The following is a 21742-nucleotide window of genomic DNA, read 5'->3' as shown; positions in this document are numbered from 1 at the left end:
GCTTATGAGGTGCCATCAAATAACTCCCCAGTGCTCAATATTGTGGCTTTGATGTCTTCTGCCCCCTGGTTCACATGAATAGTTAAGAAAATTATTCAGAGTTGCTTGTTCGTTTCTGAGCCTTTGGTGGAGAGTCACAGGGTTACAGGGACTGAGGATTTAGGAGTGATTTGGAATAGGACTGCAGACAGCTACCAGTAGTGTTGCTGGGCTGCTGCTCCCACCATTACACTTTGCCAAGCTACAATAACAATCTACTCCCTCCGTGTGCTTAGCCAAACAACAAGATACACGTGAAAAAGAATGTATCAGCCACATATCATCTCTACTTGCAGTCAAATTTACTTACGCAAGACATATACATATATATTCTTTCCCTGTTTTGAATTCACACTAATTATTTAGTTGTTTGGTGGGTTGTTTTCCACTCATCTCCCTTTCCTGGTCACTTAAGGGAGGTCAAGAAGCAGCATCCAAGAAGTGGGAACATGGCTTTGGGACAGAAAGGCCTGGATGCTGGCCTTCATTGCACAAACTGGGTGCTGCTTGGAGTGGCATTGCACACAAAAATGTGGCAATGAAGTCCAAGAGGGCTATTAAGGCCATTGGAGATGCTGCCAAAGATAGCAACAACTTGTGTAATAGTTTAGTGATTAAAGCACTTGTCCATGAGGCAGAAGTAGAAGAAACTAAACCCTTCTCAAGCCTAGGGGGTTTGAACACAGTAAGACTGAGGATGCAGCTGCATCATTCCCTGGTATTTTTCCTCATTACTGGGCTCAGAACAAGACTGGGGTGAGGTCGAGCTCTACCTGCGCTTCTACTTGATGGTGCTCACTACACTGCAAATAGCAATGCTTTCAGGGCCCTGAAGGGGGAATAAAAACAACAGAGTACCTTCTTCTGTCCCCTGTGAGCAAGGGCCTTCTCAAGTGATGGAGGAGTCCTGGGTTTCTGTACGCCCTTGACAGTACTGAGAGCAGAGCCCAGAAATACCCTTTCTGGAGGTAGGGTCAGGCTCCTCTTGCTTCTCCACTCTGACAGCTGGGGAGACTGTCCCCGTGCCCCTCTGAGGGGCAAAAGAGGGGATGTGTTCCCTGGGCAAGGACAGCTTTTTTGGAGATCTTCCTTCAAGACAGCACTCAGGGTCCTGACTGTGGTGGCCAGAACACCCTGTTGTACTACTCTGGACAAGATGCCTGTTGGGGAATCTGGTGGTTTTCTCGATGTTCCTGCTGGGACAACACCAGTAAGGTTGTCCAGGTTCCAGGCCAAATCTTTCCCCAGTCCCAGAGGTAACCTGGGAGCCACTCACACCACTCCTGAGCTCAGGGAAGAGAGGTCCGGTTATAATACTGACTAGAATAACAGAATAATTAATGTTGGAAAAGGGGCTTCTGGAGATCATCTGGCCCAGTGCCTTGTCCAAGCTGGGCCAACTTTTATCTTGTTTGGTAATAATTTCAGAAGCTCAAAAGTTAGCATGTTTCTACTGATCCACCAGGGTAAAAGAGTTTTAAGAAAGACTCTAGAACCATGGTAAAATGACCACAGTGTACTTTATTTAATGATTTTGGTACCTTGTGTTGCAATAAAATAAAAAAAATCTACAAAATCCAAATATATAAAATTTTCAAGTTTTCCTTTTAAGTTTTACAAGAAAAATCAAGTTGTAACCAAGGAAATTTGTTAGTATGAAGCACTACTTTCAACTTCATTTCATCACAAATTGCAACTTACTTAACAGACCAAAAGAACTATGGTACTGCAGTACATCAAATACTTCACACACTGTGTTCTTTACTATAGCACATGTAACCTCTGCCACGGGAGACAGCGGTCTCTAGCCAATAAAGACACTCTTCACAATCTGAACTCTAAAGGAATGTTTGTATACATGGATTCAGAATATATATATTTACAGGAAGATTTCTTCTTCTTTTTTTTTTTTTTTTTTTAATAACTATTTTGATTCTTCATTTCAAATAAAATACCAAATACATTTTTACAATGTTTACAAGTCAAAGCACAAGTTCTGCAATGATTATCATTCACCTCAAGTCACTGTGCCTGTACTGGGGGATATCTACACTGTTTCATAAGCACAAATGTGATCTTCCATCACTTTATTTCCGCAACAGTGACTAAAGAGTATAAGCACAGTAACAATTATTTTAGCACAATCAGTGTATAATGCAACAGTTTACAACAGAGAACTGAGAAACTATTGGTCCATTCTGACAATTTGCTGTTTGTCTGCCAACTGTTAGTCTTTGTCAAATAAATTGTGTACAAGAGAAGAGTTAAATAACACAACTTGAATAGGAAAGAGCGCACGTTTTTAAGGCAAATTAATAAGCAGCTTATGGTGTTTTTTGTTAAACTATACCCCAACAGAACCTAAAAATAAAATGTATGATCTGCAACTGTCAATAATTATGTCTTGTTAAATTGAACTGCTCTATAAATTGATCAACATGGCTTTGAACCTGGTTATTCAAAATGGAAACAACAACTCCCCCCAATCCCCAAATATAGAAAGTGCATGACTTCATATGCGCCAAAACAAAACACAAAGCAGCTGAGGTAGTTAGATGTAAAATGCATTTACGAAAAATAACTGAAAAACTAAACTCAGGACATATATAGTAAAAATCCACTCATTTTGGATTAGTTTTATATCATGCAACGACTTATAGCGGGAAACTTTATGATTTCCGGAAAAAAAAGAATTATTTTAGTAATAGTAACATAGGAATGAACACAGAGTATACTACTGGGATTTGAATTTCAAGTATTTGAGTCTATTTGCATGTGCATTTTTATTACAGGCTATTTATAGTATTAGGAAGTAATTTACTTTTCATTAGGCATCACATGAGATCTGATCTACCTCTGGGACTGCAGCTCCTGGAAGGCAGAAATACACTGTGAGTGCCTGAAGATGCACCACCACATATGCCTAGAGGCACCACCATCTCAGCTTGGGTGAACTTCTACACACCCATCCTCCACCAAGGCCACCTGAGTGTCATAGGGCCAGGGGTCCCCATGCTTACACGTCCCAGGGACTGATCGGATAGATGCCTTGTGAGCCTGCCTGGGATGTACCCACATGTCTGGATCCATGCGGGATGTGCCCATATGGTGGGGATGACCCATGTGAATGTTTCTGCAACGTGTGAACACCCAGCCTAGACAGGGGCCCTGAACGCTGAGTAGTCCCCAAAGAGAGGATCAGCCTCCACCTTGGACCACAGAGTCACAGCTCTTCTTGGGAAGTTCCTGCCCACACCCAACACCACTGCATTTCAGCCCCCATGGTGACCTTTTCTCATACAGACAGAGGGATGGTGTTCCCCCTCCTGCAGACAAGACAGTCCCCAAGAAAGTGTTGGCTTGAGTCCACTCAGGATGAGCAAGGATTTAGCTTGCTTCATGCTCACAGAGCCCCATCTTTCCCTTCCATTCTTGCCTAGGAGGAGGAGTGGGCAGATTTCTCTACCAAAAGGCGCAATTTGAGTGTGCAGGTGCGAGAAGGGACTTCAGGCTCTGGGAATGAATTTCACAAAAAATAGGCTACTTCTAGGAGACAGACAAATTTGGAGATGTGTTCCTATCTTCGCTAACGATCACCTAATACACCCCATTACTGAACGTCCGATGTGCTGGCTCTTCTAAGTTTTACTGTTAAATCCCCCTTTTGATGGTCACAACATGGGCACATGCAATTTGTTACCATGAACTCTGCACTAGGCACCTGACATGAAGAAATCACAACTGGGAGCATCACAAAATGAAATGGTTTTGGTGTTGTCTTTTTTTTTTATTTGCCCATGAAATCATAGGGTTTGTACTGTTGAAGTGTGTGCATATAGTTTACATACAACTTACAAAAGAGAAAATATGTATTCGTGCCATCTTTTTGTTTCCTATTAAACGATGAAATCCTGAAACTCCATGGTTTTTGCTTAATTTTACCTTTCTAAACTCCCTGCATTTTTATTATGATTTTCAAAAGTGATGTGTGATTTCGGCCAGCTTCGTCTCTGGCAGCCCAAAATGAGGAGTCACTGATGTCCACAGTGTGCTGAACCTATGTAGTACGGTGGCAGAGCCACTGGGAATTGCCGATTACACTTGCATATCCTGCACGTCACGGCCTTTCATTTTTCCTCTTCTTGCCACAGGTCTAAGCAGAATACTAGAAAACTGTAGTAATGAGATTTCTTGGAGTGGTGTGGTATTGCATCTTCCCCCAAAATTTTTGTCAGGAGTTCCTGATCAATTGCTCAGATTTTTTTTCAGGGGGAGGCAGTAGGGCTGTGAGAATCTCATGTTCTCAGAGAAGTCAAGGCTTTATAGTTTTATATAAACCTAAGGAGAAAGAGATAATCTGATTTTGAAGGGGGGATAAGTATTTTTCAGGCCTTGTTTCACAAAATACAAAGATGCTAAAAGGCACACCTTTGAAACATGTAAAAATCTTTTTCTACACGTGAAACCACAGTAAAGGCAATCTTCTTATTTTTTTCCCTTTGCATATCAGTTTGCAAAGGACAGAAAACTACAAACTGCATTTTTGAGGACTGCATTGCATCAGCTAATAAATTTATTTGTGTTCTTGGCACTAATCCCTAAAACCTAGGCATCCAGCTTGATGTTTCAGTGTTTTGGCATTGTGGGTATTTGATGTATGTAGGCATGCTCTTCGCTGCATCACACTATTATTTGCCACCTTTCCTTTCCACAAGGATGTGCTACAAGTAACAATCCACAAGTCTTAGTGCTTACAGGCAACATCTGCCCCAAGAAGCAGCAGTTTCCCTCTTTCCACATCACCAGTGCAGCTGTGTCATTGACAACTGCTGGAGGAACTGGAACAAAAGAGGATCCACCTGCACCTGCCTGATCCTACCCTCATGCCACTGAGGTGCCTCTGTCCCTTCTTTGTGTGACCTGGCACTAAAGACTGCAATAAGGATTGTCAGGATTTAAACTCTAGATCCATTTTCAGAGGTTTCAGTGGTGAAAGCATGACAGGCAAGTGCCGTGGAGGGCTGGGGTGGCAGGATAGTGGGAAAAACAGGGGGACTCTTGTCTGAGCTTAGGGTAAAATTTTGCCACTGCAACTTCTCCACTTTTTGCCCTGCTGTCCTAATGCCCAGTGACTGAGGCTTTACAGAAAGAATTTTATTGAAATTAAAATATATTGCTTAAAGGATACTTTTAAAAATAGAAAATATTAAAATATTATTAATATAGTAACAAGCCATTTGAAAATTTAAACAATTATTTAAATTTATCCTGGAATCCAGATGACTATCTTGGACTTATCCAGTGACTAGCAGAATTGAAGGACCTGTAACAGAAATGCTTTAGTATTATTTCCAGTGGACTGTTTTTTTTTTAATACAAAGCCTGATATTCCTTCCTCAGACATTTTCATTGACTTAGCCTAATCAGTATTGCGTACAAAATGACTGACAGTTTAACTTGATAGTAAAGTTCAAGTGAGCTGTAAAATAGTTATAAAAAGAGATTCCTTAAAAATAAATTTCACTTAGAGAGGCATTATGAAATTTAAAAGCAAAATGCCCATGTGCTTACTCCTGGGGCTTATTGGACTCCATTGAAGGCAAAAGAAAGTAATCCATTTCCTACAGCAAACCTTCAGGGAAGCTCTTTATGATTTTAAACTACCTGTAATCAAAGCATATCCCAGTATAATAAATGCTCTTGTCCAGCGCTGGTGGAAGAATGACTTACTGACATGTTCACCAGGCAGAATTTCTCTGTCAGTTCTTTAAAAGCATCTTTTGGTTTCTTTTTTTGTTTTTGCTTAGCTGTAGATCAATTCAAGAAGCTTTTATAAGCACAACTGTTACCAAATCTGTCTTTTAGGATCATTTGCCTCACATGAAATTGCTTTGGAAGGCTCACCTGTTTTACTAACAGCCTAGAAACACTTTTGCACACATTTCCCCAAAACCAAATAAAATTCACCAGTCAGTCTGAAAATAAACTTTGAGTTCTGTATCCTAAGAGATGAAGGGTGGAAACACACACAAATTAGTTAGCCTTATCTGAGTATCCATTTTGCTGTAAAGAATGAAGGATACTCTCTTTTTAATTATGACTGGTTTTATTAAGAGCTTTTGTAGGAATCCATTTGGAATGTCCAATATGAATTAACTGACATGCTCCTCGCACATTGCAAATTTTGAGAGAATACTATATACTGTGGAAGAACAATTAAAATTGGTTTTATTTTTCGTTTGTTTTATTTTTTTTTCCCCTAAATAAAATAGGATTGCAGAGAGCTGTACAAAGTTTTAAAGCACAGCTATACTCTGGAAAATTACTATCAAATCAGCATGGTAAGGAACTGTTTATTGTATCGCAGTGGGTACCATTTCCATAACATTGGGCTTACAGAGAGAAGATGACTCTTCCATTTGCTAATGCTACGGGTCAAATCCAGAAGTCAAACAGGGTTTTGCACGACTCTGCAGCATGATAAATAGCAATCATTAAATTAGGGTTTGATTAAAAATGCAGGTAAGCAAGGACGGGAAGAAGAACAGAGCCAGCTTCCACTGTAGAGACAGCTTTATACAAGGAACAGCACCTGCAGGAAAATACAGTGATGCTCATTTGTTAGGATAAACATTAGCTTGTTAATAATACACAACCCACAGAATAGACAGCAAAATATCTGTCCCCTGAAGTAGAACAAAGTACACAGTGGACAGTTTCTGTCCTTGTGAATCAATGGGAATTGATTTAAAGGAACTGCAGTCCTGTTAAAGAAGAACTACAGTGGTACAGCAGATCTGTGCTTGCTAATCCAACATGATCCCCAGTTAGTGGCTGTTCTGTGAGTCAGAAATAATCTCTGAAACAAAAGATATTTACTTCTTGGTTGCTATAAGCATATACCAAGGCTTTTTGGAATGATGACGTAAGATCAGTTGAGCAGCAAAATGTGACAGCCATCATTAAAAATATTCCTGCTTTGCACTAGATAAAATTACTTCAGTGTTTGCATCTTTAACTTGCTTTTTCTTCTCTAACTATAGAGGTTATCTCAACAGCCAGGTGTTATGCAGAAGAAATTTTTGGGTTTTGTACTATTCCATGAAGAAAAAAAGAAATCTGTCAGATAACCTGAGTGTTGTCTTCTCTCATCAGTGGGGTTTGCATATGAGACTCATAAGCATAGGAGGAAAATGAGAGCAAGGAAAAAAAATCAGAACAGTTTCTAGTATATTTTGCAGACTTGTTTGAACAGATCTTTGAAGAAAACAGGCCAGTCATGACATACTACACCTACAGATCATGCATGAGGCTATGGATGCCTCATAGTGATTTCTGCTGAAATCAGGCTGATACTGATCCTGCTTCTAAACAAGCAAAAATTGATAACTGATAATATGGTTCAAAGTTGTTCAGTCATGATTTTCATGATGAGCTGAGTGACAGATTACCTATGAATACATGAATAAATACTATGAGGGCTCACCTGCTTTAAAGATTCACACCTGTGCCCTAATTATAATAAGGCTTCTACCACATCATCTACTTCTCTACTTTTGTCTTGCTCTACAGCTTTACAAATGTACCCATCTCCCCCTGCCATGTATGTGCTCCTCAGCTATGCAGGAACAAGCTGATGTGAGGACTATTAGCATTGAAGGAACACGTGCTTACAAATCCACTATTTGCTTATGGGTGTATTGCATGAGAAACCAAGAGCATGAGAAAATGCACAAGCACTTGAACAACACCAAGCCTATAATATTTCAGATAAAGAAAAGCCTGTCTTCTGAGCTTATTTTAAACCTTTTGTTTTGTTTTTTGTTTTTTTTTTTTTTTCTGTGGAAGCCATCTGAGATTTATCCTCTGTAAAGAAAATAATTTAAAAAAACTTCCTTGACCTATAATCTATGTTTTCTAAATTTAACAATCACTGGCATAACTGCCATATAAAATCCTTGTCTCCTAGGCTTTAGTTTGAGACACCTTTATATCTTATTGCTAATAAACAAATCTTGTCAGTAGGAACAAAGTTATATCTAAGAAGTATCTTTCACTGTGTCCATGTATTCCAGTTGGTTTGTAATACATCTAGAAATTTTCAGTCAAAATCTTTCCCAGAGGAGAGAGTAATTGCACCATAAATAGTATTTTGGCATTAAGTAAGCTTTTTCTTTTTTCTTTTTTTTTTTCCTTTTTTTTTTCTTTTTCCTTTTTCTATTTAAAGAGTCTGCTCCTCCTTTTATCTACTGAAACAGCAGGGGCAGCTTTTCCATGGTGTTTCACAAACATCTCTTAATCCTGACTGAAGGAATAATTTCTTTGCCTTCATGTCTTTTTGATCTGTGGCCTCCCTGCTAAGCTTACCACTGGAGATTCTTCCACAATATGAGATATGTACAGATTAGTCATTGACGTACATACACGTGCATCCTGGGCAGATGGACTGGAGGAGGCTGAGACATCCCCCTGCTTGAAAGCTTGGTACTAGGAGGAGTGGGAAGAGTGGCTGGAAAGGTGGCCATTGGAAAAGGATCTGGGGGTATTGGTTGACATGTGGCTGGACACGAGCCAGCAGTGTGCCCAGGTGGCCAAGAAGTCCAACAGCATCCTGGCCTGTATCAGGAATAGTTTGGCCAGCAGGACTAGAGAAGTGATAGTGCCACTGTACTCGGTGCTGGTGAGGCCCCACCTTGAATCCTGTGTTCAGTTTTGGGCCCCTCATCATAAGAAAGACATTGAAGTGCTGGAGAGAGTTCAGAGAAGGGCAACAAAGATGATGAGGGGTCTGGAGAACATGTCTGATGAGGAGCAGCTGAGTCATCTGGGACTGTTTAGCCTGGAGAAAAGGAGGCTGAGGATTGCTGTCTACAGCTACCTGAAAGGAGGTTGTAGTGAGGTGGGTGATGGTCTCTTCTCCTAAGTAATGAGCGATAGGACAAGAGGAAATGGCCTCAAATTGCACCAGGGAATATTCAAATTGGCAGTTTTTCACAAACATTGTTTTCAGTCATTGGAACAGGCTGCCCAGAGAAGTGGTTGAGTCACCAACCCTGGAGGTGTTCAAAAGACATGTAGATGAGGTGCTTAGGGACATGGTTGCACCTGATGATCTTAAAAATCTTTTCCAACCTAAACTATTCTATGATTCTAGCAGTCAAGCTGTGAGCTTCTGTCAAGTTCTGTGTTGCTGCAACTATGTTCATCCCAGTACCAGAGAGGGGTAAATATTAATTTACCCACTGTTCCTAGTAATTTTTGTAAACTGCAGGTTTGCTGACCTACATTCTTCCTGCTTATGAAAGGACTTAAATGCTTTGCTGATCATTATTCAGAGATCAGGTTTGGTGTAGGCAACATTAGATTTTTTTTTTTGCCTTCTGTTTCACCTCAAAGTAGGTAAAATCTACCCCTGTGCTGAAAGCAACCAGTGAAATAGAATCTCCACTCATTCATTCAGTTCTTCGTTCTATTGCAAAATGGAGTAAGTGTTTTGTTACTGTAATTTCTCCAGGACAAACTGTTCCACAACCAGCAAAGTTATCACAGAAATGAAATTGTACTGCTCCTGGGTAGAATGACTTTTTGGTTGATGAGGGAGTAGATGACTGGCAAGAAATTTGGCCAGTTCCCCTTGGCAGTAACTAGAGCTGTCTCAATCCCAGCAATCCACTTTTAAATACAACGCCTTGCATGTACAAAACAAATCAAAGGGATGAATGATTCATAAGATGAATGATGAAAGCTTTGCTAGGATGAATTTACTAATGTTTCATTTTTTCTGGATCTCTCTTTCCAATGTGAGCACCACAATGAATACAGTTAACAATGACTTTCTTTCCCCCCCCCTTGATTAATGTTTGCTCACGGGAGCTTGATTACTGTATTACAAGTCACAAATTTGCACGATTAAAAATGTCTGTTGAATTAATTAGCTGCAAATCAATCTTAGCAAAGCTTGACAAGTTCCAAGCTGTTCCAATACAATAAAAAAGGAGGAATCGATAACAGCAGCAAATACACGACAATATGCTGGCACTTTGCAACTATAAATAGTGGCAGCTGCCCTCTCTGCTGACAAAGGAAGATTTTTCATTGTCTGTACAATGCTGTCTGAAGGCTGAATCCTGCCCAGGTCGGTGTGGCAATCTCACTGATGGCTAAAGTGTTCTCAGTGAAATATCTCCCGTGAGCCAGCCCGATAACCCAGCAGGAACTGGAGCTGGAAATGAGCAGCCAACTTTCAAGAGCAAATGCCCATGGTGCTGGTGCTGAGATTGGTCCCAGCACATGTGGACACTGGCTGACAGGAAGGCTATGTGTGTCTCAAAATGGGAATGCAGAGAAAGATGCTGGGAGTCATTAGTAACTGCTCCTGAACTTTCCCTCTGTAGCTACTACCATTGTCTGACCAGTCACTGCAACAATTATAAATTTATCTGTCCGTAATTCGGATCCTGTTGGAAAGCTAGTGTATTTTTCAAATGCTGCCCTTAATGCTGAATGGTGGTGCAGATCAGGAACTCAAGACATAAACTTGAACTTCAGTGCAGCAAGTGCATTCACTCGCTAGTAATCTTTTCTCCAGCTTCATAAAATCTAAAATGAGTTCTTATCAAATATAGTCTAAGAAAAAATCTGGGATATGCAGATAATAATGCTGAACACATACTGAAAAAAGCATAAGTAATTAAAATTACAGAAATAGCTCCTGTGTATGCATCATTCATTTAAATTGACATGGGTGTTGTTTTCAAATACCTGCATTTGAAATTTATCTTCAGTGCATAATCCATGAACTAGCAAATCTTCCCTTCTGACAGCATGTATCAGGCAACTGCATGTGTTGGATAACAAACCCTCTTTAGTGTTCTTCAGTAAAAATTCAAGTAAACCACCCTAATTATTGCAGGCAATTTCCTTCATAAACTACTGACATTGATAACTGATAGTCAGTGAAACAAATACAACCAACATTAAATGAAACAAAGGTTTAATTGATGCCTTTGTCATTTGTCTGTTTTCCCCCTTGATTAACAAAATGTGATAAATGCTTATTTATTTTGTACAAATATTTTTTCCCCACTCTGTTCTTTTACCCAAACATTTAACATTGTGAAATCTAGCATTAGACATATTTTCTCAACAAGTTTTCATTAAAGTACTGGCATAATACATTGCAAAGCTGTCTCCAATAATGACTAGAATGTGTTTTCCAATAATGTTATTTTCTTTTTTCCGTTATCTCTTGATTACCCTTGATGACAATGCTCCTGATGCTTTTTTTTTCAGACTTAGAATTTAAATTAACTCTGAGATTGAATCCTAATAAAATCTCAGGACTCATTGTCATGTGTATACACACACACACATGTATGTATATATACATAAATGCATTTGATACTGCAAATTTGCTCACAAGTATGAGACACGATCCTGCTATTTTTATTATAAGAAAACAAACAAACAAACAAACAAATGAAAACAAACTCTCTCACAAAGAATATGTTTTCTAGCATGCTCTGAACTGTGGGCACTAAACTTAGTTTGTACATTTACCATAACCTGGGCAATTTGCACCCAGCTGTGGTTCAAATGTACGATCCTGAGAAACCATGTCTGCTCCACATGCTTCACAAGACAGCATACAGCCTGTTTGCCTTTTGCTTTGCCCAAACTGATCTTTGTTCAGCAAAAGAACTGGGATCGCAAAGGGAATGCATCATGGGCTCAGGGAACTGTGGAGAAGCCACAAGGTGTAGCTCTGGTGCACACACAAAGTCTTCCTGAGCTCCAACAAGAAACCAGGTGAACGTGGCCAGAGTAGCACAGAGTGTATTACTAGACCTGATTCAAGGCAACATGTAGAGACTCAGGTTTTGTCACAGTGCTAACCATGTTCATACAGCTTTCGGTCAGGTTGGAAGGTGAGCAGAGTGATGTTACATCTGCCCCAAATTTTATTGTATTATTGATGTTACTCTGGCTGGACGCAAGTAATGGCACTGGACATGTGCAACAACTTCAGAGTCCTCAACACTAAGGGAATCGAACACATCAAAATACTAGAAACATGTCTGTGTTGCACAGAATAACCTCTACATTTTCTACAAAGAGGAAGAACAGCCTCAAAATCAGAGGAAAGGATGATGCCCTCCTCCTCAGTAGTGTGCAGCCCTATAGCCTTCCCCTGAGAGATAGTAGTTAGAGATATGAATCATTGCTAGCTCAAGAGATAACTGGTAACTGGCTTGCCCTTGGTCTTTGCTTGCCACAAATCTACTGCTGGAAAAGCAGTTATGAGTATTTCTGTGCAAAGCTCCCTTTGATAGCACCCCAGAGGACCTGAGTCCTTCAGGTAAGATAGGCAGAAGAATACCTGCTCAAGGGATCCTGGCAGGCTTAGGTAGAAAATAGGAGCTGAGCTACTCGGTACTGTGAAGACCAAGGTGTTTCTGACCAAGTTCAGGAGCAAACTTTAGGTGTTTGAATGTCTAGCATAAAAAGTTCAGGAGCTCCTGGTTAGTGCAGTTTAGAGGATCACATTATTAGCCTGAGGCCCCTGATATGCTTGTGCTGACTTCTGTGCATGTGCCGCAGCATGCCAGATATCTGGTCTCCATGTGTTGTGGCTTTTGTCCAGCCCATGCACACCGCTGTCCTCTCTGTGGGCTCTTTGGTGCATGAGGTGGGGGAGAGAGTGCTGGACTATGACCAGGCCTTGCCCTGAGCAGAGTCGTAGCACCCAAACACAGCCTACAGCTTGCCTTAGTGCTACCTTACATCTCCAAAGGCTCCTCTAGACATTCAACTAGCAGCTTTTTTTTACCTTCAGGAAATAATTTATCAGTGAAATTCTGTCTTGCAGTACCTTTTACACACTAGGTGGCTGAACGGACACACCTGTTTCATACTAAAAATGCTTTTGTGAGATTTAGTTCAGTGCAAAAAACAAAACCAAAGCCAAAACCAACCCCAAACCAACCCAAACTCAATGCTTTGTTAAAAGGACGTTGACTTTCCTGCAACAGAACAGATCTTGTGTAGAAAAGTTGGTAGAATGCCTAGGACTACGGCATCCCCATAAGATGCAGACACCATTGCTTTCAAAGATGGCTGAAATCTACAGATACAGAAAACATTTGTACCCATAGCAGTCATGTCTTTCTTTCTATGGATGTAGCATCTAGTTACACTGACAAATCCCCCACATTTTTAATTTATCCAAACCAGTCCTGGAAACCAGGTTTTTGGTTACACTTTAATGTTTCTTTACTGTTTTTATTTTTACAGTGCCTTGCATGTAGAAGTTTAGGTTTGGTCCATTATTTGGCCACTTATCTCATATTTTCTTGTAAATCTCTATCAACGGATACAGCTCTGTTGTAATTATACACAAAATTCTCCCTTACCTCTCTAGCTCATGCAAATCATCCCATATATGTGCGGAAGAGGACTTTTTCCCCTGTGTTTTACATATCTGTCCTCTTTGCTTCAGGTTTCAGAGCAGGCACATGGGTTATTAATGAGTATATAAGATCCTCTGCATAAGAATTGGATGCTAAGCATTCAGAACAAAACCTAAGCACAGGAGCCAAGCTTATGTGTTTAGAAAAAGTTCCTTTTAATGAATGCACTGGGCAGCAATTGGGTTTTGTAAGAATCACTGGAAATGACTGGTTTCATAGACATTTTTCCACCTTCTTAAAAGGATCACAATATGGCAACTTAGTCAATACGGTTATATGTTTGAACTAAAAAGGAAAGAAGGAAAAATGTTTTGATTCATGCTGAGTTGGCACTAAGTTTAGAGTATGCATTTCTGATTGAGCCAAGTGACATCCAGGCTTTTTGGTATGAAACAGATCTCCAGCTCACTTCAGTTAGGAACTAGGAAGTGGAGAATTTCACTGTGGTGGTCTGAATTCATGCAAGTATTCTCTCAAAGTCCAGTGCCCGATTTTCTCATATTCATACCAGTGTAAGCAAAGAAATCCCACCAAACACCTGCACTGAGTTCACTATGATAAAACAAATGCTCCCAGGGGACCCCTCAGATGTTGAAAAACCTTTGCAAGCCATCTACACACCAGTGACACTTTTCCCCTAACCTACATGAGCAAAGTTTTACAAGGTCATCCCTGTCTCTTCTGTATATGAAATCTGCTTGTACCAGATGTGAGAAATCATCTCAGAAGCAGACCACTCAGCAATTTGCAGTCAAGCAAAAACGATGATGGAATTTATTTCAAAAAAACACTATCTGTGAGTTCCAGTTTTGTTTGTTTGTTGTTGTTTTTTTTTTTTAAATTCCCAGATTTTAAAGAATCTGTTCTCATTTTGCACTTCATCTGTTTTATCAGAATAAAGAGGAATGAATTCAATGCCGTAACGAAAAGACATAGTTCTATAAACAATCAAGGGATGGTTTCATAATGTAATGTCTCTGGTATATAAATGGCTGTTTGCCACTTACTCCATTTGGCTTTCTGCTGAGAGCACGGGCTTCATGCAAGCTAGTTTAATTGCTACAATTAGCAAAACTAAATGGCTTATTGTGTATTTAGACAATTCTTCCTACATTCTGCATTGTTATACTACAGAATTAGTAATTACAGTGTTGGGTTTGTAAATTCATGGACACGTGTTGAGATTATTTTCATCACACACCCCTTGCAGGGACGCAACCAAAGAAGCTTGTTTAGATGAATGCACAAATGCAATTTACTCTGCTTCCCACCCTGCACAGGAGCAAGAGAGGCAGCAGCAGGACCCCAGCAATCTGCTGAAGTCTTTTCCTTGGCGTTGTGCAGGCAGTGAAGGGTGTGCAGAGTAAATCACAATCTCAGTCACTTCGGACTGCACAACCTCAGGGACAGAGCAGAGAAAGGGCAGCGGCTTTGGGAGCAGAATCACTAGCAGAGACAACTAAAACTCCATACAGAGCCACTTTTAAGGCTCTCAAGGAGTTGTATGATCAAATAACAAACACTTCAAAATTGTTTAATTTCGGCTCTAAAAAAACCAATAGGCTAGTTGTGAATATTTGCTGGCCAATAAAGAGTAAATGAATATATTGTGTGATTAGGAGTCTTTTTTCAAATAAAGCAGCACTTGTATTTTTAGCACCACTCATGAGTTGCTCTTTTGGGGAGACAATGATATATTGGCCAGACTGTCACATGTTTTAAACAAATTTGGGTTTAATAGCTATTCACCACATGTTAAAAATTGCAGATCCAATTAAAACATTAATTTACTTCCTCTGCTTAAAAGTTTACAAAATCAGGCAGCTGAGGCCTAGCATTTAGTTTTGTAACTAAAATCTTCTCCAGTGTTACAGAAATGAATTAATAGGAAATTCCTTGATTTGCCAATGCAAATAGTGTTTATATGCCATCAAACCCATATAACCCAAGCACAGACACATTGTTCTAGCACAAGAAGCATATTTAAACAAAAGTGGAAATGAGTTTTTTCATCATTAAACCTGCAGGGGAAAAAAAAAAGTATTGCACATATTTCCATATAATTCAGTTTTTTTTTTTTCTAAAAAAAAAAAGCTTATTCTGTTATAGAACAAATAACTTTTCTTCTAAAATAAGACAAATGTTTATCTTACATTTTCTTATATGTTTTCTGAATGAACATGGGTACACGTTATCTCTTCTTTATCTAATTAAAGTAGTGAATACTACTTTAATTGTCTTTTCTGTAACATACAAATCCGCAAGTCTCAAAATTTTAGGACCAAATCTTTAACCAGATAAAGTACCACTAAATCTGCCGGCAAGTTTGTTTTGTTCATTAGAACAATGCCGACATAATTCTTGCTCCTAACAAAGAGATGTGATTGTTTTTCTTTACCAGAATGTAATGATGAACTTTTTTATTTTCCTGTATTCTGAAAAGGAATTTAAAAGACCTGAATTTTTCATTATTTCAAAAACGGAAGTGAATTTTTTTTAGAATTTTTTTTTTTTTTTTTTTTTTTTTTTTTTTGCTATTGCTGCTGTCTTAATTGAACTTGATTGACTTTAAAACTGATTGTGGTAAAAAGAACAGTGCATTTTTATTATTAACTGTTAATAAGGCCATCGTGGAATTTTGACATGGACTGTGTTTAATCTTGACGATTTCTAGAAAAAATTCTTACACCTTTTAATGTGACGGTTGACAGCAAAGCAAATTAAGAAACTGTCCATGTAGTTATATGAGTGTTAAGATTCCAATGGCCATCCAGTTCTCAATACAAGCATCACTGTATGTAATGTAACAGAGTAAGATTTTGGAGAGCAAATTTTGACTCAGTATGACTTCTCCCCCTCCCTCAAACAGCTGGATTGGATTCTGAAGACAAGCTGTGTGTATGTACTGCCACTACTGCAGTAGTTTGCTTAAGAGAAATTTAGAAACATTATTAAAAAAAAATGCTGGGAGAGTAAAGAGAATAAAGAGAGTAAATGCTGTATGTTAAAAATCACAGGGATAAATAACGCCTCTGTGTCCTTCCTTCCAAAACCAAACAAGAGCAAAAAAAGAATCTCACCCCAAACCTTGTTTGCAAACCTTTAAATGCAAGCACAGGTGCAGACTGTAGCCCTTTACATTCCATATGAAGCAAGGTTTCTTCAGTTCCGTAAGCCCTGACCAAAGGGCTTGAGAGAGCTGCCTGCTGTGCCTCCCTCATGCTCAAATTTCTGAGTTGTTAAAGCAGCAGCAAACACATCGAACTGCTTCCAAAAGAAACCCTCACATCTTGGATTACAAAGCTTACTGTTTGCCTTGTTTGTAAAGAAAACCAGCAATTCCCTTGTGTAGTAAAGCGTTTGATTCTGGAGTGAAGGCTTTACTGAATTTGACAGGACAAAGGACTTGCTCCCAAAATCTTTTTTTAGCAGTTCTTGCAGTGGTATATTTTCTGATAAAACATGAGTAAAACTGAATAAAACTCTGAGTAATCAGCTATATCTCCATGGAAGAAAGGGCAATCACTTTGTACAAAGCTTCAGGTTTGGACTATCAAAGAATTACTTTATTAAAAAAATTATAATAGAGGCAGTTGTCCACTGCTTAATTTGAAAATACCTAAGAAACCCTTGGGTGTTTTCTGATCTGTGTAAAGTTCCCTCTGACTTGCAGATTCCTGCACTTCCACAGATGTTTTCTTTTGAGGAACTTGCCCCAGCAAAGAACAACAGGTATCGAACATTTCACTAATAAAAAAAGTCAACATTAAAAATGGCTAATTGAATGCATACAAATAAGCATAGGCTGTGCAACCTTGGCTGTTTCATAGTACAAATATTAATAACAGGAAAGACTGAAATTTATCCAGCAGCATATACAGCAGTTACTACACTGGGTATACTTGACAGTGGAAATTACAATACCAATCATCAGGTCTTCTCCATCCTGACAATGCCATTTACAACAGAAACTCTTCAGTTCTGCTTCGCTCTCCTAAAATGGATGGAAATAGTTATAGCAAATTGTTTTTTATGGAATTGCTTGGTGTCTTTACAAGCCACTTACATTCGAAGCAGCATCCACGGTTTATGGAGAACTCTAAAAGTACCCATGTAGGCTTTCATATGGCATTACACTGCAAAACAAATCCATAATGTGTGAAAACCAGGTTTATATCAACCTGCAAAAGCCAGCTGATAAAATTCATGGACCAATTCTTAAAATCTAAGCTATAAAGAGAATGAAATGTATTAAAAGATTTGAGGTTTATAAAAAGTAACCTTTTTATACCATATTTTTACTTTACAAAAATATTGAAATAATTCATGAGTTTTTCACTCTGCACCAGCTTTAAAAAAAAATACTATCAAATTTTGACTTGCACCTTTAATGCATCTGAAAGCACCATCAGGGGATACTTTTAACATAAAGGAGGATACCGTTGACTAGATTTAGGGAGGTATTTAAAACCCAAAAGCTTGCAGCACAAGCACTCTATTACAAGAGATTCAACATAATTTTTAGACATATCTGGGTATAAGTCTTGAACAGGCAGAAGGGAGTCTTCCACAAAACTTGCTTATATCATACTTCGGTGAATATACTTACTAAGAGGTGGCTGAAAGCCTTTAAAAGACATCACTTTCACCTTGAGTTGGAAAAATCAGAGCTGTCTCTGCATGTTGAGAACTTGATTGGTCTTTCCTGCTTCTTGTTCTGTTGGGCTCGTGCCACTCGTTATCTGTCCCTCAGGCGATATCAACCTTGCAGATTTACAATGTTTGGCACTAGAAGGGTATGGCATGTCACAGTCTCTTGTCACCCCTGCATACATTCACACACTGAATCATGCATTCTCAGTCCTGAAACAGAGAAGTTATAGTGTGTTCATCTCCTCCTAGTTTCTTCTGAAGTATCTGAATGGGGTCCTCCAAAAAGTTTAGAATACAAAAACTATACTATACTTCCCTTTCTTTTACATTTATATATATATATTCTAATTTTTTTTTTTTTGCAAATTGAACACTGAATCATGATTATCATTTAATTTACATCACTACGTGCTAGAGCTCTGTATTTCTTCTGAAAACCAGAAGTGAGCTGCATAGGATTTGTGTTGAAAGTAACATAAATAACTTAAATTGCATTTTAAAAGACTTTGAAATTAAAAATCAATTCTGATAGTATTAATGTTTATGACCTAATTCAACAGAATTTAATTTATTTTCCATTGACAGCCTTACAAACATGACAATGTATCTTTTAAATTAAAAACTATTTTGCAAACCTGTTCTAACCTGGATGGTTGCTTTATGGGAGTGTTGAAGACTACTGTGCTCCTATATTTTCCCCAGAAAACAGTTTTCACAACAGCAACATTGAATGCTACAGTTTTGTTATTTTTGAAAAGGTTTCTTTTGTTTGTTTGTTTTTGCCATTGGTTATGCAAATGTCAATCATTCATTTCTAAAATAAAATGTACTACTGGCTAAAGCTGAAAGCTCTGGTCAGAGCCTTCCTACTAGTTTGATTTTAAGTACTGTGCAGTCAGAGTTTCATAGCAGCAAGGAGTTGTGGGTGAGTTTCCCCAGCTGAAGTAACTGATCTGTATGTGTGGTTCAGGGTTTGGGTTTTTTTGAGGCTTTCAGATGATGCTGCTGTATCAGTGTCCTGCAGACAGACTGCACACAGTGGATCAAATGATAATCATGATGATAACCAGACTAAGAACACTACAGCTTGCTGCTCTACTTGTAGTATGCTGTTCAGTTACTCCTATAGCCCCACTGTCAACCCTTAATTTGGACTGCAAAATCAGAGCTTCTTCAAGCTGTGTTTCTGTTTTGTTTACAATGTGGTCTCATATTCCAAGCGCTCCTGGATAAGAGCATCATCCTTATACTGTAGCCGTGGAGGAGCAGGGGAACATTCAAACGCTAAGATCGCCTTCCTCAGGCTCCTGTCCAACACATGTCTCTCCCATGCTGGGTACCTGTTCCTGAACAGATCGATTTTAATGACAGACTCCTCAATCCTTGGTGGCCGGGATGAAGGTGTGGATGGTGCGGTGGGTCTCACCTGAAACACAGGCACACACCCATCTCTCTCTGCAAATTTTTGATCCCGCTCACTTGTGACACTCCGGTTGTTGGAGATGGACCGTAGAGTGTTTGTGGCCCCTTCGGGGGGTAGGGTGAAGGCAGTGGCAGGGTCCTCACAAGCACAGCTTGGTGACTGCCCAAACCTTGGTCCATTGGGGTGAAAGAAGGCATAGTACATGAGCATAAAAACAATGCCTGTTAAAAAGCTGCTGAACACTACACACAGTGCTGGTATGGCAAATGCATCAGAGATCGGTGGGGCCTTGTACAGATACCAGAGAGCACTCAAGGCGGTGTTTTCTAAAAGGATCACAAAATAGTAAATGAAAAGCCTACAGCGTGTCCTTCCTTCCTTGACATTGAACCAGCTGAAGATATAGATTATGCCAACAACCATGTCGAAAACTATCTCCTCCCATTTAGTGATGCAAAACTCTGTCTCGCAGTGGACAATCCAGAAGGTCATGATGCACCAGTGCAGCACGATGAAGATCCCAAAGTACAGCTGGAAAACCGAGGCAAACAAAGCAAAAGTAATGACCCGTGCTGCAATTGTGAAGAAATGCCAGCAAAACTGGATTATAACAGCCATATAACTGATGGGTTTCTTGTCATCACGGGAGTCACGAAGGGCCTTTTGGTAGGAGGCCAAAGCCCAAGCCAGGGATACGAGAGATGCTGCAGCAGTAAGACCTGGAAGGAAACAGGAGATGCTGTTAAGGCATAATTAGTATATCAGCCCTTGGCTGAAACTGGTGAGATCCTTGCTGCTTTAAATGAGTTCTTCACCACTCATGTAATTAAACCTCCTCCTCCTCCTTTAGCTCAGCCACCACTGAGAAATGGACTTCTACTACTGAGATGTCATTGTCCTTACAAGGCTGGATGCACACAAACAAGAGAAGCCAGCAAACTACACTCCAAATCACTTCTCTAGCAATTTAATATTTGAAAAAAAATTATTGACTCACAGCTTTGAGCAAGTCAGGAATAGATGTCTCTGTGTGATTTAACAGTATCTACTGTGGTTACAGTTTTAAAGAAAGAATATGAGTTTTCTGATCTTATAAGTCATTAAAGAAGCCTAATAAAAAGCAATCAAGTCTTCTGAATTAAAATGTCAGCATCAAATACACATAAACTAAATCAATAATAATTCGAGTATAAATCTACATTTTTAAAAAACTAATGTTATTCTTGTTACACCAAAGTTTAAACTCTTGATGAGGGAAAAATGTTGCCTATTTTGATATTTCCACCACTTTTAAAAAGAATTTTAAGAAGTAGAAAATATAAAAACTGTATTTTCTTCCAGTTAGAAATCAAATTAATTTTAGAAATGTTGGAATTTTCTACCGAATTAAAATTCCGAGTACAGATGCTCCTAAAGCAGGGAGTCGTGACTTAATGTTCGTATAGCCATTCTGTCTCCCATATATCACAGAATTGCCTATTTATGAGGCCTTGAACTATAGTATTTCTGGAAAACCTGTCAAATATTTTTCACAAAAAGTGTTCAATATAAAATTACTTCCATGAGATTTTAAAAATATTAGTTTTGTAAAAATAATTCATATTCACATGAAAATACAAAATCAGTAAAAAAATCCCACAACGACAAACCCTTTCTATGCTTATTTTGAATGTGTATTATTCTGTTTTCCTCAAGTTTGATTGTTCTTGGTAGGTAAACTTAAAAAAAGAAGTTGCTCTGCAACTGAATCTAATTTTTAAACTAATCTGTTATTTCCATGCACTACCAGAAAAATACCTTACGTTCCCATTTAAGCTGTAATATAGTTCAGCATAGTTATTGAAATTCATAACAGTTACATAGCATTCTGCTAGAAATGAATGGTAGTTCTTCTTTACTAGATGATTAATTTTGATTTACTTATGACTTGTATCCAGCTGCTTTGGATGGAAATGGGAATTGAAATGAAATGCAAAACCCCATCATTTTAACTGTATTTATTATTTAAATAAAATTGCAATAAATATGTTGTATACAGAAGAAAAACGTATCAAAGATTTTATACTTAAAACTGCTTTCTTACCAAAGCAAATTTTATATACAGTTAATGAATGAATTCATAAGTCTCAGCATCCCAGACTGAGAATTCAGCTTACTC

The 21742-nt window shown here is 38.8% G+C and overlaps 1 protein-coding gene across 1 annotated transcript in view; it reads right to left on the bottom strand.

Annotated features, from left to right (window-relative positions):
- Positions 1–1542: 1542 nt before the first annotated feature.
- Positions 1543–21742, bottom strand: part of XKR4 (XK related 4) — a 242812-nt gene continuing 222612 nt past the window's right edge. Inside the window, exon 3 of the mRNA XM_065053560.1 lies at positions 1543–20303. Coding sequence (XP_064909632.1) covers positions 19357–20303 — 947 coding nt within the window. The 3' untranslated portion in view covers positions 1543–19356. The remainder of the gene's footprint in view (positions 20304–21742) is intronic.

This window comes from Columba livia, chromosome 2, assembly GCF_036013475.1.
Source record: "Columba livia isolate bColLiv1 breed racing homer chromosome 2, bColLiv1.pat.W.v2, whole genome shotgun sequence".
NCBI lineage: Eukaryota > Metazoa > Chordata > Aves > Columbiformes > Columbidae > Columba > Columba livia.
This window is presented reverse-complemented; position numbering and strand designations above follow the sequence as displayed.